General features: G+C 39.0%; 1 protein-coding gene across 1 annotated transcript in view; it reads left to right on the top strand.

Moving 5' to 3' along the window:
* LOC123516667 (dynein axonemal heavy chain 5-like) overlaps positions 1-20,548 on the top strand; it is a gene marked incomplete at its 5' end in the record, with an annotated part of 331,873 nt that overhangs the window by 61,218 nt on the left and 250,107 nt on the right. The window contains one exon of the mRNA XM_045276268.1: positions 1,563-1,692. Within this exon, the coding sequence (XP_045132203.1) occupies positions 1,563-1,692 (130 nt within the window). The remainder of the gene's footprint in view (positions 1-1,562; positions 1,693-20,548) is intronic.

Raw genomic sequence — 20,548 nt, 5'->3', positions numbered from 1 at the left:
TACCTAAATGTAAAGTCCCTTACAGCAGACTACTTTGGAAGTTAAAGAACATAGGAGGACTGAGAGGAATAATGTTAGATTGGATAAGGGATTACTTGAAGGACAAAGAGATGAGAACTGTGATCAGAGATACGAGTACATACTCATCATGGAGTAAAGTAACAAGTGGAGTGCCACAAGGGTCAGTGTTAGCCCCCATTATGTTCCAGATATATGTAAATGACATACAGAATGGAGTGACCATTTGTATTAATTTGTTTACTGATGATGCAAAATTGCTAAGAGTAATCAAGACCCGAGAAGACTGTTTGCTGCTGCAGGAAGATATAGACAAAATTTATGAGTGGAGTAAGAAGTGGAAATTAGAATTCAATACCAAGAAATGCTACATAATGGAGTTAGGAAAGAATAAGAGAAGACCAGTATGGAACTATTTGATGAGAGAGGAACAAATAATGAAGACTAAAGAGGAAAAAGATCTGGGAGTAGTTATACAAGAAACTTTGAGTCTTGAAAAACACATAAGTAAGATATTTAGATCAACATATAAAATGTTGACTAATATTAAGGTGGCATTTCAGTACTTGGACAAAGATATGATGAAAAAAATTATTATGAGTATGATATGTCCAAAGTTGGAATATGCAGCCGTGGTGTGGTTGCGAAGCTTGAAAAAGGATATCAGAAGATTAGAATGGATCCAGAGGATAGCTACAAAGATGGTGCCGGAACTAAAGGACCTAACTTACGAAGAAAGGCTGTAGGAAATGGGACTGCCAACCTTACAAGATAGAAGAGAAACAGGAGATCTAATAACAATGTATAAAATAGTTAATGGCATTGAAAAGATAGACAAACAAGACCTGGTGTTGACAGAAGAAGCTGGGAGGACAAGAGGTCATGTAAAGAAGATTAGGAAGAGGCTGTGTGTGAAGGATATTGAAAAATACAGTTTTCCACATAGAACAATGAAAAAGTGGAATACATTTTGTAATGAAGTTATTAAAGCACATAATGTGCATAGCTTTAAAAGGAAATTACTTAAATGGAGATATGGAGACAGGACACTATGAGCCCTGCTCAAACCCTGAACAATGTAACTAGGTAAATACATTAATGAAATAAGATATTCCCTTTTTTGTATATCAGTAAGATACTACTTGATATTCTGCTTATCTCATATTCATTGAAAAATAATTTCTTCCTATATCTTTCTTAAATTGTACTTCCTAAGTTCAAACCTGTTATTTTTTTTCCTATCCTGATTAGTAATACAAAGTATGTCTTACATAATCTTTACTTCATCCCTTACTCCACTTATATACCTCTATCTAATCCTTACAATATATTCCTTTCCAGTAAAAATAAATTTAAAGTATTAATCCTTTCTTGCAAGAGATATTTTTCATTCTTTGTATGTCTTAATGTTGTTCTCCTCTGTACTGACTACTGATCATAGCAAATCTAAATTCCACCAGTAAAATGGGGAACCAAAAATGCACATGTATGAATAAACTCTGATCTCACAAACATTTCTCTAACATTAACTGCTTCTTCTAAAGGTGGAGTCGGCAGCCCGTGATCTCCGCCGGACTTACCACAGGCGAGTCTTGGACGTGTTGATCAGGTCTGTCCGCGGCGCCCTTGACTCTATTCGCCGCCACACCTCAGTCACCTCTCCCCGTGGCAAAGGTGGTTGCATGTTTGGATGCGTGTTGGACTCCATTACAGGTTGAACCTTCCAGATCCGGCAACTGCTGGACCTGCAGCTTGCTGGATTACAGAAAATTCTGGAGTACAGGTGTTCCTTAAGTGAGCACCCTAAAACACCTTGTAGAGTCTTAGTTGGCCTGCATTTTAACTGGAACATTGCTTTGATGTTATAAATGTTAGCTGGACAAGTCAATATGCAGGCTGAAGGATATAGAAAAGACATGCGCCACCATGTCATAGCAGCATTATGGCAAACTTGCATTATTCCTGGAAATTTAAATAATTTCTGCAAATTAAAATTATGCTGGATTATGGAATTCTGGATTAGGGAGGTCCAACCTGTACTGTGCCATCAGTTTAGCATCTTTCTTTGAGTAATGACTAGATTTTATTGATATGTCCATCCTCACTGCCTCAGTTCCCTTGCATTGTATGTCTAGTGAAGATCAATACACAATCCAGTAAGGGAAGGATTTTGATAAGGTGATTCTCTGTAAGATTGTAGACCCTGTGCATGTTTCAAGGCTTCCATTATCTTCATGCATTAAATGTATACCCACATGTACTCAAAGACTGTGAACATACATATGTGTTAATGTAGATTCAATTGAAGTTACAATGAGTTTGCTAGTTCATGCACTTTGTAGGAGCAGTATATTACAGCCAAATAATTTTTGCTTGCAAGAAACAAAAAAGCAAGAATTTTGTTTTGCTCCTTGAAAATCCCGAGGGGATTCAGTGGCAGTTGTTCATAGAAGTACAAGATCAGTAAAATAAAAGCAAATTAAAAAAGAAAATTTAAAGATGGCATCACACAGGTGCATTGTGGTGAAATTTTATATATATATATATATATATATATATATATATATATATATATATATATATATATATATATATATATATATATATATATATATATATATATATATATATATATATATATATATATATATATATATATACACAGGCAACCCCCGCTTAACGAAGGGGTTACGTTCCTAAAAAAACACTTCGTTAAGCGAAACTTCGTTAAGCGAACCGATTATAACAAGTTTAACCCCTGATTTGAACTTCCATTAAGAGTAAGCAAAGCGAGTGCATCTTAGTACAGTAAAAGGTTTAATGAAAGTAAAAATTATGAAGTTAAACATTTAGGTAGTTTAATGTAAGTCATTATAGTGTACACTAGTGTATGTATGTACGTAACTTTATAATGTAGATGATCTTAACTTTATGAAGGGAGGGAGAGTGAAACGGGAAAGACACTAAACGGCAACCTGTGGAATGTAAACAAAGTGCACATCATGGTACCGCACACAAAACTTATGTACCACATTTCCATTTTATCCATTGTAGAGTCACGAGTTCAGGTGGTTCTTTTAGCTTTCAAGGAAGATATGGTCTCACCAGCCTTCTTAACCCTTTCCTTCCAGCAATTGTATATATACGATTGCATCAATGCTTCCGTAGCGACGGCAATCATACCCGTAATCAAGAATTTTCACGCCTCAATTTTGAGCTCCAAGCGCGGTTTCTCGAGTCAGATGGTGAGTGGAAGTGTCTGGCATGTTTCCACATGTAGTGTTGTCACTAGCTCTGGAAATTTAGCGGTAACTAAGCTATTTTTCCTTTCTCCGGGTGACACTTGGCAACCCCAGCGACTCGCCGGGTGAAAAGCACCATGATAGGTGCGAAGGAAGAAACATCCTGATAAGAGTGAAGTATCTCACATCATAACTCACCATGGAGCAGGACAGAACATATTAGCAGTGCTTCTGAGTTTGAAGACAGTGACAGTGAATATTTAGAAGAAGAAACTGAAGAAAGCGAAGACATTAGTGAGGACTTGGAAAGTGAAAAAAAATCTTCGATTTTATAATAAAATGGTAGAAGGTAACTTGTCAGAGAGAGAGAGAGAGAGAGAGAGAGAGAGAGAGAGAGAGAGAGAGAGAGAGAGAGAGAGAGAGAGAGAGAGAGAGAGAGAGATCAACTAACGGGTTGGCGCATGAAAGCGTGTGTAATTCACCTCGGTGGCCTGCTGGTCACCCAGCCAGTCTTCCCATTACGTGTGTGTGTGTGTGTGTGTGTGTGTGTGTGTGTGTGTGTGTGTGTGTGTGTGTGTGTGTGTGTGTGTGAGAGAGAGAGAGAGAGAGAGAGAGAGAGAGAGAGAGAGAGAGAGAGAGAGAGAGAGAGAGAGAGAGAGAGAGAGATAATGTTATTTGCCTCGGTCGCCTGCTGGTCACCCAGCCAGTCTTCCCCATTACGTGTGTGTGTGTGTTTCTGTGTGTGTGTGTGTGTGTGTGTGTGTGTGTGTGTGTGTGTGTGTGTGTGTGTGAGAGAGAGAGAGAGAGAGAGAGAGAGAGAGAGAGAGAGAGAGAGAGAGAGAGAGAGAGAGATAATGATAATGTTATTTGCCCTGAAACTATATGAAAAGGATGAAATCTCTCTCTCTCTCTCTCTCTCTCTCTCATTGGAAGTGTACAATTTCCTCCAAGATGAGAGAGAGAGAGAGAGAGAGAGAGAGAGAGAGAGAGAGAGAGAGAGAGAGTGTGTGTGTGTGTGTGTGTGTGTGTGTGTGTGTGTGTGTGTGTGTGTGTGTGTGTGTGTGTGTGTGTGTGTGCGCGCGTTGTCATCACTCTCCGGGCTGTTTCTGGAAAACGGATCACACAGCAGGAGGAGGAGGAATCCTTGATAAGGCATAAATTGAACTTTCAGAGGTCACATCGAGCTACAAAGTACATCATTGTATTCAGAATAACAAAGAGAAAATAATTATTAGTATTCAAACAGTTTTCTGACAATTTCTAGGTTTACCATTTTTAGCCGTCATAGCAAACGGGAAAATAGTTTAAGCGCCGGAAGGAAAGGGTTAATAGAGTCTGCTGACTTGAAAATAGTAGACAGTAGGTGGAGTCAAGATGGTGGCGAGCAATGTTATTAGTTTTCTGGCCTCTCTCTTGTCTGTGAATAATACCCAGCTTCACTTCGAGAGTAAGACACTTCCTAGTCTTCTTAGGAACGTTAGCCCACATTGCAGGGCGTTTTGGTGGTAAGTTGAACTAGGGAAGATGAGCTGCTGGTGACGCTGTTATATTTTGACTGGGGAGTGAGTGGTGCGCGTGATCTTGATCTTGATGCTACAGGTGACGTAGAATTTCTTCTGAGTCAGGCCTTTGTATCGGCAGCGCCTGTGTTGTCCACGAGAGGCTTGATCTTGATCTTTATTCTACAGGTGTCTCAGGACTTCTCCTGAGGCAGGCCTTAGTACCAGCAGCTCCTGGTTTATTCAAAAGCCTGTCAGCTTGCATGATACGGTGGGGCTTTCAAATTTGGAAAAAATTACCTGGATAAAACTTCGTTAAAGCGAGTTTGGTGTTAGTTAAACAAGCAGATGGTAGTAAAATGAAACCTTCGTTGTAGCGAAATTTCGTTGTGTGAACCTTCGTTAAACGGGGGTTGCCCGTGTGTATATATATATATATATATATATATATATATATATATATATATATATATATATATATATATATATATATATATATATATATATATATATATATATATATATATATATATATATATATATATATATATATATATATATATATATATATATATATATATATATATATATATATATATATATATATATATATATATATATATATATATATATATATATATATATATATGAAACGTGTTTTTCCCCAATGTGGCTGTATTTTTCTTTGGTTCACACACAACACTATCACTGGTCACTTAGAAGCCATGTTTAGGAGCAAATATTACAGAATAAAATGTTTATGCACCTGGGGGGTGGTGCTTGTAATGAGTGGCAGTGTGGTACTGATCCAAATTTGACCCAGAATGCCCAGGCTCCAAAACACAGTACAGCACTGCCGTGTCCTAGCGGCGGTCCGGCAAATTACTTTGGCCAATTAAAAAATTCCAGTAAACAAAAATTTTGCCTGATTACAGATGTTGCGGGATGAAAGAATACCGGATTAACCCTTTAAATACAAGCTCGTACACGTGTACGAGGTATGGGCCCTCATACACGCATACAACCTCACACGCGTGTACAATATCGTGCCTTACAATCATATAGGGGCAAGTACATGCTTGTATTATTTCGTTTCTTTGTTTCTTTGGCTTGTATGCTACCCTGGGATGTACGTGAGTCATGCATGACTCCACCTACAATACCCCTCTCGCCAATGGGCAATGAGATATGTGTGACACCATATGACACGTCATCGCTCATTAGCCACTCATTATGTCCTGCTAAGCATTCAGTATTGTTTTTGCCTTAGTGAGCACGCGTACGGAGGATTTTACTGCCATAGTGTTTTTTGCCCTACTAACTTGCCATGTCTGACCAAGCGTCAGACTCTGACCCGGAATATGTGCCAGGGGATAGTGAGGATAGTGATGATAGATGAGAGTGACTATGATTATGACACAGATGATGACATAGGCGATGATGTAGAGTCTGTGGTTGACCAGGGGTGGGCCCAAGCCCAAGCCATGGGAGCCACAGCTGGGTCCCAGTGGCACTGTCACCCACTAATCCTCCCCCCCTCCCCTCCCCACCAAGCCACTCAAGCCCATCATCGCCCATGTGAATGTGAGTACAATAATAATAATAATGATAATAATAATAATAATAATAATATAATTATGCATTATAATATATATTATTATTATTTTGTAAATTAGTACATAGCCTATTGGTAATACAATACGGTATTTTTACATTATTATTGTTATTATTATTATTGTTGAGCAAAGAACAATCTAATTACGTAATTGGGGTAAAGGTGTGAGGCGACACTGGTGGTGTACTTGGTGGTGTAATGGGAGATGTGGGTGGTGTGCAGGGCGGGCGAGCAGCAACCCACGCTTCCACCCATTCAAGTGGGTTTGCACCTTATATATATATATATATATATATATATATATATATATATATATATATATATATATATATATATATTTTTTTTTTTTTTTTTTTTTTTGCTCAGCATATAGTAGAGACATCAATGAAGCGTATGTCAGAAATATTCAGGCAATAAAATATTTTTTTACATACGTAAACGTAACCTAAATTTACGCTATCGATGTGAGGCAACCGAACCTAACACAAACAAACGAAGCCTACCATAACCTTCAATGAGGTGTCTACTATCTGTTGAACATAAAAATAAAGACATGACCATAGAAAATTAGTGAAAATATGAGTTAATTGAGTGCGTAGTGGCAGCGCACGCGACAGGTTTCAGCTTGTACACTGGGTGGGGCGCGGGGGGGGCGCCCTTGTGGCGAAGGGGTTAAGGAGGTTCAACCTGTATATATATATATATATATATATATATATATATATATATATATATATATATATATATATATATATATATATACAGTAATACTCCACTTAACGAACGTTCGTTTAACGAATTTCCGCTTTAAGGTACTATATAAAATTTGACCTAAAAATCCGCATAAAGTACAACCACATCCGTTTTAGCAAATTTTCTGGGTTTGAATTTGCGGGGTGAGGGACTGAATGTGGTAGCTTTGCTGTGATTGGCTGGCTCCTGTCTGTCTTTAGCACTCCTGGAACTGGATCCAAGATTCTTTAATAACATCAGAGCAGCCTCTTGCAGCTAAATGGCATCCATGAACACTTGGAGAAATGGTGACAAGGTTGCTATCAGGTTGTTCTAGGGTTGTTGGGACCACCACCTCTCCAGGTGGTGTTACTGTTTTATATATGCATTTATATTTACAAAACAACATTTCTATTAGCTTTTCACAAACCTTGCCCCAAGAACGGATTGTTTTGTAATGCATAAAGTGAAATCTTACATGGAATACCAAAAATATAAAGCAGAGATGAGATGAGCCACAGACGAAGCGGCCACTCGCCCGCTTCTTTTTCTTCTTGTGACCCTTTTGCTTGCGTGTTACTTTCATCATGATGTTTATGTTTTCACTCCTCTATTGCCTGCTATAATAGATATCATATCTTAGTATTCATATACGCTCATGCCACGAGGATAACCTTGACTCCATGGCACTGAGTGATAGTGAATTACTAATGAAATACCGCGGTATTTCATTGATAATTCACTATCACTCAGTGCCACAGAGTCGAGGTTATCCTCATGGCATGAGCGTATATGAATACTAAGATATGATATCCATTACAGCAGGCAATAGAGGAGTGGAAACAAATATCATGGGGAAAGACAACACGCAGGCTAAAAGGGTCATAAGAGGAAGAAGAAGCGGCTGAGTCACCGCGAGTCTCCTGCTTCGTCTGTGGCTCATCTCATCTCTGCTTTAGTTTTTGGTATTCCATTAAGATTTCACTTTATGCATTACAAAACAATCCTTTCTTGGGGGCAAGGATTGTAAAAAGCTAATAGAAAGAAAAGTTGTTTTGTGAACATAAATGCGAGAATGTGAGAAAATTTGTACTTTGCTCCTCTAACTTCCAATGACTCATATGACATCATAAAAGTAGTAGTACACCGGTGGTCCAATATGCTGTCAAACGTATATATATATATATATATATATATATATATATATATATATATATATATATATATATATATATATATATATATAATTTTTTTTTTTTTACCCATATGGTATGTTGGGGACCAGCCCAGAACGTATCCCCTCATATTTCCATTATTCCCTATGGGAAAATTACGTCCGCTTAGCGAATTTCCGCTCTACGAACAGCTTTGACACCCCCTATCCTGTTCGCTAAGCAAACTGTGTGTGTGTGTGTGTGTATATATATATATATATATATATATATATATATATATATATATATATATATATATATATATATATATATTCACACAGTGTTCCCTTGCTAGTTCACGGTTCGATTTTCGCAGCCTCACTGTTTCTCAATTTTTTATACATATTTGTAGATACGTTCTGCGGATTTTTCACTATATCAAGGGGTCTGTGGCGTCACTTACAAATACTGTATGTACCATAATTCGTTAAGTTGGTGTGTAATAACGACAACAATGTACGTTACTATGTACGTAAAGTACTATACATGTATTGTTCGCATACATATAAAGTGTTTCCCCGCCACTTTGCAGTTCGCGATAAAAATGAAAAATACAGCCACATTGTGGCTGTATTTTTCATGTTGATGTGTGAGAGAGAAGGTTTCCCAGCAGCTAAACAAAGAGATGAGTTGACTCAGAGGCTTTGTACATACCCTCGGGCACTCAGACAAGGTACGTTAATGGTTCCCGGCGTGAGATCGACCAATGAGAGCACGAGTGGATTTATCCCTTGAGCTGATTGGCTACGCATCATCACAGCCTCACCCAACATCTTCCCTTGTTGTATCCAAGGCCCATAGAATAGAAGGTCGACTTACACGTAGCTCTAAGGGGAAAAGGGCTGGGGCTAGTGATGTCAGCGGGTTCACCAACAGGGGAGCTTCCTCCCGGGACATGTCTTTCTTGCATGGAAACCTCACACTCTCCATGTCCGCTGAGCAAATCATACTTACCTGGCACAGGAGACAAGTTTTGTGAAGGCTTTTCTGCACCCTTACTGCCCCACACCCTCTACCTGCCAGGTCTCTCTCTCTCTCTCTCTCTCTCTCTCTCTCTCTCTCTCTCTCTCTCTCTCTCTCTCTCTCTCTCTCTCAGCTGTCAGAGCACTCTTTCTCTCTCTTTGACCATTGTATCATTATCATATTTAATGATATCAATACTCTTGTTATTAATTGAGGCGTGTTATGCCAGAGGGGCGTAACTCGAAAAAATCTGTTTTGCGTAAAACGCGTCTAAAGTTAGGCGGTAATAACTCGTATGGAAACGGAAAAAATACATTACTATTACATATCTAATGATTTGTCTGCTCAAAATCTATTAATCTATGCACAATTTGAGTTTTTTTGTGAGTGTTTTGCTTTTGTACGTTTGTCTTTCTGTCACCCTATTGCGTATCCAACCCCAAAATATTGGATGATTGTAATATTTTACTGTATGAATGAAACTAGACTATAACATAAGTATTGTGTCCAAATTTTGTCCTTGTATGTGCGAATCCCAATTTTTTAAAATTTTATTGAATTAGAAAATAAGATTTTTTTTTATCTTTGGTGAGCTGAAAGTACCTGTAAAAGATAAGTTTTAAAATATTATGAACTTGTTGGACTTGAAGGGGGAGGGGGAGGGGGGGTCATAAGCATGGGGCACCAATAGAACGGGCATCAACCTGCCGTTTTGTAGTCACACTTACGTAGCTCTCCCCAGTCTCTTTGTTTCTTTGCTACAGTCTTCTTCCACAGCTCGGTCTTGGCCACATGTTTACAGGAGGTCGAAGGGGCCTCCCCCTCTACACTGCTATCACTATCACTCATCGTCGATGTATATAATCCAAAATCCACAATAATATGGGGACAAAAGAAAGAGTAATCCGGCGCGTAAGTTTAAAGGGAGGCACTGAGTGCGATTGCGAGGCAGCATGGGCTGGGTGAGCTGTGATTGGACAGTACGGGGGTTGTGTGCCGGCCGCGGTCTGCTATTGGCTGCCAGTTCCGCTCTTCTGGCATTCCAGGCCAAACATAGTCGGTACTTTCTCACGCGTATAAACACAGGATTTAAAACTCTTGTACAGGCTTCATAGGGACTGATTTTGCCTGGGAAATCTCACCACAGGCTAAGTTGGGGCCTCTGGTGGCCGTATCCATAACTAACTCAAAAAGTCCAGATTGTCAGTTACGCCCCTCTGGCATAACATGCCTCAATTATTATTATTATTATTATTATTATTACTATGTATTAAACTTTTGCTCTTATTATTATTAATATTAATATATTGCTGCTGTTTTCGTTATTATTATTTCATTTTTAAGTTACATGTATAACTGAGGCAATTTATATATACACAAGTAACTGAATGGGGACCTCTCAATAACTAGACATTAGAAATTCACTAATGTAATAGACTAAGGTGCAAAATTACCAGGAAAAAAAATAATAATGATTTTCATTTATCACATACTACATACTACATATTATATACTACTGATAATTAAAACAGTCACGCACTGCACAACTCAGCATTGTGACTAATGTTGAGCAGAAGAGAGAGAGAATGGGAGAAAGAGAAGCACGTGAACACTTACCCTGCTCAGACCACTTGTGAACCTGCTCACGTCACAGATACCCATATTGGACACATTTTGAATGCCTCATAGGTAGACCTATTACATGGGCCTTGGTTGTATCTTGCCAGTCTTGTCCAGGCTGTTGACTGTCTTGCATACTGTATCTTAGTGTTGTGTTCGCGATAACTTTTTTTGTTTAAGTAGTGATTTGTTAAGCCCTTACAATGCCGCCTAAGTGCTGTGCCGCTGCGAAAGCTTCCTCTAGTGAGCCCAAGAGGAAGAGGAAGATGATGACCATCAGTGAAAAAGGGAAACTTTTGGATATGATTAAATAGGGCAGAAGAGGGTGAGTGTTACGTATCATATGAGAAGGGGGGAGAGAGAGAGAGAGAGAGAGAGAGAGAGAGAGAGAGAGAGAGAGAGAGAGAGAGTAAATGTATAATTACTGTATAAGGTTTTATAATTAAATAGATTTAAGTAAAATACTGTATATGTAAAGTATAAATACTGTTTACATATTTTAAACATTCTGGTACCCACATACACATTCATAAAAATTCCTATGGGGGCAAATCCTATTCTGAGGTTTTTCACTTTTCGCGGAGTGTTCTGGTATCCATTAACTGCGATAAACGAGAGATCACTGTATATATATACAGTAATCTCTTGCACATCCAGATTAAAGCAGCCAAGTCCCTGGCGGAGACACGGAATCCCAACCCCTAATAAATTGAGAAAAAAACATAACCCAAATGGGTAAGAAAACAATGAATGAAAGCACATTGAATGTATAATCCGGAACAAAAAATGGTACATAAGCAGTACAAGGGGTGGTGGGATGTGCATACAACAGTAAAGGCGGCGTCACACTAGCACTTTTCCGTCAACATTTTTTTAAGACTGTCAACTTTTGTCCCCGCTCGTCGTCACACACAAGCTCGCTACTGCCTTTGTCATGTTTGTCAACTGTAAACAAACATGGTGGCCCCTTCACACCCCCAGCAAGTCATTGTTATTTTTTCGTTGCTATTTTTGGCCTTTAACCCGAAAAGTCCGACAGGCCTTAAATACGGCTGCATAGCACACTTCCGACAGTCCTTAAATGGGGCAGCTACTTTGAGAGCGCTAATAAAAACCGTGCTAGGATTGGTAGCGCTGCTATATTTAGTCATGACGTAGGCCTATGGTAGTACTGTCGGCTCCCAGGAAGCACACCGCTCTAGCCAGCTAGTCTCCCGCAATTTTCTGTGAGGTGCGTGAGCGTCGTGTCGCGGTGATAATTATTTACGTATTTACTTATTTAAGGAACTATTATTTACAACTATGGCTACTGGTGCTAAGAGGAAGCTAAAGTTTAGTGATAAAAGTGATAGACAAGGCGGGACAAGACGCAAAGTGCACAGGTTGGAGGTAGATCCCGACCCCGCTATTGAGACAACATCGTCACCCACGCCTGATAAAAACATACGTAACTATAATCAACCAATATGAGTGAAAACACGAAAAACATGTGAAAACACATAAAAACATGAGCAGTGCCTTACATTATGTAAGAATACACATAAAAGCACCTCCCCCGAGTTGCCGCTACCACAATCTTCTTCAATTATCGGTTATTATTCTGAGACAACCATAGTGAGTAGAGCAATAAAAACTTGTAGGATGATTTATTGTCATGTCTACTAACAGCAGATTTTTTCCCAGACTAATTTATAAGAGTTGATTTTTTTTATGATAATTGCAGTAATGAGAGGGTGCGAATTTTGCGGCCATCGGTCTTAGCGGGTTAATGGTCTCAATGAGAAACTCTTCAAACAGCTTTGTCCACTCATCTTGGCCAGTTGCTACTTGGAAGTTCTGCCTTGGAGCGTCGCAGTCCCAGAAAAATGTAAACAAACAACTGAACCACTTTTCACTGATAGGCTAAAACCAATATATATATATATATATATATATATATATATATATATATATATATATATATATATATATACATACATATATACATACGTACAGGCAACTCCCGCTTAACGAATGTTTACATAACGAAATTTCGCTACAACGAACGTTTCTTTTTACTGCCATCTGCTCGTATAACGAACACAGCTAGGCTAAAACCAATAATATATATATATATATATATATATATATATATATATATATATATATATATATATATATATATATATATACAGGCAACCCCCGCTTAACGAATGTTCACATAAGGAAATTTCGCTACAACGAACATTTCCTTTTACTACCATCTGCTCGTATAACGAACATCAAACTCGCTTTAACGAAATTTTATCCAGGTAATGTTTTCCAAGTTTGAAAGCCCTGTCGTATCATGCAAGCCGACAGGCTTTTGAATACGCCAGCGCATCTTGTGGACAAAACGTGCACCACTCACTCCTCCTAGTTCAAAACAATAACAGCGTCAGCAGCAGCTTGTCTTCCCTCGCTCAACATGCCACCAAAACGCCTTGCAATGTCGCCTAGCATGGCTAAGAAGATCAGGAAGTCTCTTATCCTCGAAGTGAAGCTGTATATTATTTAGACATGAGAGAGGCGAGAAAACTAATAGCATTGTTCGCCACCATGGCTTGACTCCATCTACTGTCTCTACTATTTTCTAGTCAGCAGACTTTATTGAAAAGGCTGCTGAGACCGCATCTTCCTTGCAAGCTAAAAGAACCACCCGAACTCGTGACTCTCCAATGGATAAAATGGAAACCTTGTGGAAATGTGGTACATAAGCTTTGTATGTGGTAAAATGATGCGCCCTTTGTTTACATGCCACAGGTTGCCAGTTAGTGTCTTGCCCGCTCAACTCTCCCTCTCTTCATGAATTTAAGATCATCAACATCATAAAGTTACATAGTGTACATTATAATGACTTAAATTAAACTGGTTAAATATTTAACTTCATAATTTTTACTTTCATTAAAATTTTTACTGTAGTTTGATGCACTCTTGCTTTGTTTACTCTCAATGGAAGTTCAAGTCAGGGGGTTAAACTTGTTATAATTGGTTTGCTTGACGAAAATTTACTTAACGAATGGTTTTATTAGGAACTTAACCCGTTCGTTAAGCGGGGGTTGCCTGTATATATCTATATATATATATATATATATATATATATATATATATATATATATATACACACAGTAAGGTCCCGGGTTACGTCGGTCTCGAGTTACGTCAAACTCGTAGTTACGTCAGTCCACTATGAGGTAATTTAAGATTAAAAAAATTGAAAATCTATAAATCGTAAAGTGCGGGATTTATTGTTATTGTTGGTGGTTGCCCGCCACACCGCCCGCCTCACGCTTGAATACAATAACACCCTGCCTCACTTCCACCACACCATCGCCCCTGGCAAGAGTGTTATCCTACTTCTGCGTTTAATGACTCAAGTTCTTAGTATCTTGCTCAATGGCACCAAAGAGAAAACTTCTTAGTGACAGCAGTGATGGTAAGAAAAGGAAAACCATTATCCTGCAAGAAAAAGAGGACATAATTAAAAGACATGAGAAGGGAGGCAGCAGCTGTGTGTGAGGGAGGGAAGAAGAAAATGGGAAGCCCGTTATCATGACAACAGGGAGGTTGATGACCTTGAGGGCTTGCACACACATCACAACAATAACAACTCCAGAGCCTTTGCCTGGGCCACACGACACTCGCAGCTGACTTCCACCGTCTGCGCCTGTCTGCTGATCCCTATTGCCCTTTCCTATTGCATTTCCTGCCCCGTTGCCCACGCTTCTACTCCCACCGCACTGCACTACGCTCCCGGCTGTCAGCCCTGTGGGCATCACAACATTCAACCTGCCCACCCTCCTGGCGGCCTCAGGCGTCCACCCCTCTCGGCAACCTACAGTCCTTCGCGTTCGTGGCCCTAATCAACAACAAAAACAAGCTTGTGTTTCATATTCCTACATAGTTGTAAATAATATAACAATATAACCTTTAATTTACCTGAAAGACCATAAACAATGATTGGTTGAAAACTCGATAATATGCTTTGAAATGTACGGAAACTCGAGTTACGTACAAAATCGACTTACGTCATGTTTCAGGAACGTAACTCTGACGTAAACCGAGACCTTACTGTATACATATATATATATATATATATATATATATATATATATATATATATATATATATATATATATATACATACATATATACAGTAAAGTCCCAGGTTACGTCACTCTCGAGTTACGTTAAACTTGTAGTTACGTCAGTCCACTATAAGGCAATTTAAGATTTAAAAAATTGAAAATTTATAATTCGTAAAGCGCGGGATTTATTGTTATTGTTGGTGGTTGCCCGCCATACCGCCTGCCTTACACTTGAATACAATAACACCCTACCTCAGTTACACCACACCGTCGCCCCTGGCAAGAGTGTTATCCTACTTCTGCGTTTACTGACTCAAGTTCTTAGTATCTTGCTCAATGGCACCAAAGAGAAAACTCCTTAGTGACAGCAGTGATGCTAAGAAAAGGAAAACCATTACGCTACAAGAAAAAGAGGACATAATTAAAAGACATGAAAAGGGAGGCAGCATCTGTGTGTGAGAGAGTGAAGAAGAAAATGGGAAGCCCGTTACCATGACAAAGGGGAGGTTGACGACCTTGAGGGCTCGCACACCCATCACAACAATAACAACTCCGGAGCCTTTGCCTGGGCCACACGACACTCGCAGCTGACTTGCACCATCTAGCCCTGTCTGCTGATCCCTATTGCCCTTTCCTATTGCATTCCCTGCCTCGCTGCCCACGCTTCTACTCCCACCGCACTGCACTACGCTCCCAGCTGTCTGCCCTGGGCATCACAACATTTGACCTGCCCTCCCTCCTGGCGGCCTCTGGCGTCCACCCATCTCGGTAACATGCAGTCCTTCGCGTTTGTGGCACTAACCAACAACAAAAACAAGCTTGTGTTTCATATTCCTACATAGCTGTAAATAATATAACAATATAACCTTTAATTTACCTGAATGACCATAAACAATGATTGGTTGAAAACTCGATAATATGCTTTGAAATGTACGGAAACTCGAGTTACGTACAAAATCAACTTACGATATGTTTCAAGAACGTAACTCTGACGTAAACCGAGATCTTATTGTGTATATATATATATATATATATATATATATATATATATATATATATATATATATATATATATATATACACACAGGCAACCCCCGTTTAACGAAGATTCACACAACGAAATTTCACTATAACGAAGGTTTCATTTTACTACCATCTGCTCGTTTAACGAACACCAAACTCGCTTTAACGAAGTTTTATCCAGGTAATTTTTTTCCAAATTTGAAAGCCTCACTGTATCATGCAAGCTGACAGGCTTTTGAATACATCAGGAGCTGCTGGAACTAAGGCCTGCCTCAGGAGAAATCCTGAGACACCTGTAGAATAAAGATCAAGATCAAGCCTCTCGTGGACAACACAGGCTCTGCCGATACAAAGGCTTGACTCAGAAGAAATTCTGTGTCACCTCTAGCATCAAGATCAAAATCAAGATCACACGCACCACTCACTGCCCAGTCAAAACATAACAGCGTCACCAGCAGCTCATCTTCCTTAGTTCAACTTACCACCAAAACCCCCTGCAATGTGGCCTAACGTTCCTAAGAAGACCAGGAAGTGTCTTACTCTCGAAGTGAAGCTGGGTATTATTCACAGACAAGAGAAAGGCCAGAAAACTAATAACATTGCTTCCCACCATGGCTTGACTCCATCTACTGTCTACTATTTTCAAGTCAAGAAACTCTATTAAGAAGGCTAGTGAGACCTCATCTTCCTTGCAAGCTAAAAGAACCACCAGAACTCGTGACTCTACAATGGATAAAATGGAAAGCCTTGTGGAAATGTGGTACATAAGTTTTGTATGCAGTACCATGATGCGCACTTTGTTTACATTCCACAGGTTGCCGGTTAGTGTATTTCCCGTTTCACTCTCCCTCCCTTCATAATGTTAAGATCAACATTATAAAGTTACATACATACATACATTACTGTACATTATAATGACAAACTAAACTACCTAAATGTTTAACTTCATAATTTTTACTTTCATTAAACCTTTTACTGTACTATGATGCACTCTCACTTTGCTTACTCTCAATGGAAGTTCAAATCAGGGGTTAAACTTGTTATAATCGGTTCGCTTAAAGAAGTTTCGCTTAACGAAGTGTTTTTAGGAACGTAACCCCTTCGTTAAACGGGGTTTGCCTGTATATATATATATATATATATATATATATATATATATATATATATATATATATATATATACATACATATACAGTAACACTCCGCTTAACGAACAGGATAAGGGGTGTCAAAGCTGTTCATAGAGCAAAAATTCGTTAAGCGGACGTAATTTTCCACGTGGGAAATACGGGAAATAGGGGGGATGCTTTCGGGGCTGGTCCCCACCATACCATATGGGTTAAAAAAAAAATTATATATACGTTTGGCAGCATATTGGGCCACCGGTGTACCACTACTTTTATGATGTCATATGAGTCATTGGAAGTTAGAGGAGCTACATACAAATTCTCTCACATTCTCGCATTTATGTTCACAAAACAACTTTTCTTTCTATAAGCTTTTTACAAACCTTTCCCCCAAGAAAGGATTGTTTTGTAATGCATAAAGTAAAATCTTAATGGAATACAAAAAAATAAAGCAGAGATGAGATGAGCCACAGACAAAGTGGGAGACTTGTGGCGACTCAGCCACTTCTTCTTCTACTTGTGACCCTTTTAGCATGTGTGTTGTCTTTCCCATTGATATTTGTTTCCACTCCTCTATTGCCTGCTATAATGGATATCATATCTTAGTATTCATATACGCTCATGCCATGAGGATAACCTCAACTCCGTGGCACTGAGTGATAGTGAATTATTAATGAAATACCACGGTATTTCATTAGTAATTCACTATCATTCAGTGCCACGGAGTCAAGGTTATCCTCATGGCATGAGCGTATATGAATACTAAGATATGATATCCATTATAGCAGGCAATAGAGGAGTGAAAACATAAACATCATGATGAAAGTAACACGCAAGCAAAAGGGTCACAAGAAGAAAAAGAAGCAGCCGAGTGGCCGGGAGTCTCCCGCTTCGTCTATGGCTCGTCTCATCTCTGCTTTATTTTTTGGTATTCCAAGTAAGATTTCACTTTATGCATTACAAAACAATCCTTTCTTGGGGGCAAGGTTTGTGAAAAGCTAATAGAAATGTTGTTTTGTGAACATAAATACATATATAAGACAGTAACACCACCTCCAGAGGTGGCATTGCCAGCAACCTCAGAGCAACCTTGTCACCGTCCCTCCAAGCGTTCACGGATGCCATTTCCCGGCAGGAGGTTGCTCTGACATTGTTAAAGAATCTTAGATCCGGCTCTAGGAGTGCTAGAGACAGAGACGGGAAACCAGCCAATCACAGCGAAGCTGCCACGTTTGGTCCCTCAGCCGGCAAATTCAAACCCAGAAAATTTGCTAAAACGGATGTAGTTGTACGTTATGCGGACTTTTTTGTCTAACCTTATATAGTACGTTAAACCAGAAATTCGTTAGACAAACGTTCGATAAGCGGAGTATTACTGTATATATATATATATATATATATATATATATATATATATATATATATATATTCAGGCAACCCCCGTTTAACGAAGGGGTTACGTTCCTAAAAAACACTTCGTTAAGCGAAACTTCGTTAAGCGAACCGATTATAACAAGTTTAACCCCTGATTTGAACTTCCATTGACAGTAAGCAAAGCGAGAGTGCATCATAGTACAGTAAAAGGTTTAATGAAAGTAAAAATTATGAAGTTAAACATTTAGGTAGTTTAATTTGTCATTATAATGTACACTAATGTATGTATATATGTAACTTTATAATGTTGATGATCTTAACTTTATGAAGGGAAGAAGAATGAAATGGGAAAGACACTAACCGGCAACCTGTGAAATGTAAACAAAGTGCGCATCATTGTACTGCATACAAAACTTATGTACCACATTTCCACCAGGCTTTCCATTTTATCCATTGTAGAGTCACGAGTTCAGGTGGTTCTTTTAGCTTGCAAGGAAGATATGGTCTCACCAGCCTTTTTAATAGAGTCTGCTGACTTAAAAATAGAGACCGTATAATCTGGAGTCAAGATGGTGGCCAGCACTGCTATAGTTTTGTGGGCTCTCTCGTATCTGTGAATAATATCTAGCTTCATTTGGAGAGTAAGAGACTTCCTGGTCTTCTTACAAACGCTAGGCCAATTGCAGGGCATTTTGGTGGTAAGTTGAGCTAGGGAAGACAAGCTGCTGCTGAGGCTCTATGTTTTGACTGGGGAGTGAGTGTTGCGCGTGTTGTCCACGAGAGGCTTGATCTTAATCTTGATCTTTATTCTATAGGTGTCCCAGGATTTTTCCTGAGGCAGGCCTTAGTACCAGCAGCTCTTGGTGTATTCAAAAGCCTGTTAGCTTGCGTGATATGGTGAGGCTTTCAAATTTGGAAAAAAATTACCTGGATAAAACTTCGTTAAAGCGAGTTTAGTGTTCGTTAAACGAGCAGACGGTAGTAAAATGAAACCTTCGTTGAAGCGAAATTTCGTTGTGTGAACCTTCGTTAAATGGGGGTTGCCTGTATATATGTGTATATATATATATATATATATATATATATATATATATATATATATATATATATATATATATATATATATATATATATATATATATATATATATATATATATATATATATATATATATATATATATATATATATATATATATATATATATATATATACACTCGACCCTCGAAACAACGGACAAATGCGTGCACGGCCCTGTCCGTAGATTGCAAAATTCCGTTCTTTGCAAATGTACGTAAAAAACTGTATAAAATGTACGTAAAATACTATGTAATCATTAAGAAATCATTCAAGCAGTGTTACAAAGCATTAAGTACAACAAATAACCTAAAATCGATGACATGAGCATGGTCAGTTTAATAAATATTAATAAACAATACAGAAAAGGAAGTTCTCTCTCCTTAATATGAACAGCAGGATTATTTACATATGTACAAGGACCTAGAACACTTGTTATTCTAGGTCATCCTCCTCAGCCTCACTCAACATCGGCATTGGGTCATCAATGTCTGGGGAGGCAGGCTAGGGGCTGGCTGGGGCTGGGGCTGAAGACTGGCCAGAGGTGCCAGGTTGGGGACTGGCTGGGGCTGGGCCAGAGGCAGAAGTTTGGCTGGGGGCTGACTGGGGGCGAATCGGGGTGAAGAAGCTGCTTACTTTTGTGTGAGTTCCCCCACTGTACTGTTCTTTAATGATGATTTCCCTAACCATCCTCAGTGAGTTGTACTGGCTGGTAATTTCAGGGTACTTGCTGTAGGTGGTGTAATCCAGGAGGGCATCAATGTAGGTGCGCAGAGTTGACATTTTCACCTTCTTGACTGGCATCTCGTCCTCTCCCTCGCTACTCCCAGGGTCTTCTGTAGAGACAACTGAGGCGACAATATCCTTGTCAGTCAAAACTTGGTAGCCCTCCTCTGCTTCCTGCTCGTCCAGCCAGTCCTTAACGTCGTCTAAAGAAGG

This window comes from Portunus trituberculatus, chromosome 41 (genome assembly GCF_017591435.1).
Source record: "Portunus trituberculatus isolate SZX2019 chromosome 41, ASM1759143v1, whole genome shotgun sequence".
Taxonomy (NCBI): domain Eukaryota; kingdom Metazoa; phylum Arthropoda; class Malacostraca; order Decapoda; family Portunidae; genus Portunus; species Portunus trituberculatus.
Note: the sequence above shows the minus strand (reverse complement) of the source record. Positions and strands in the feature narration are given on the sequence as shown.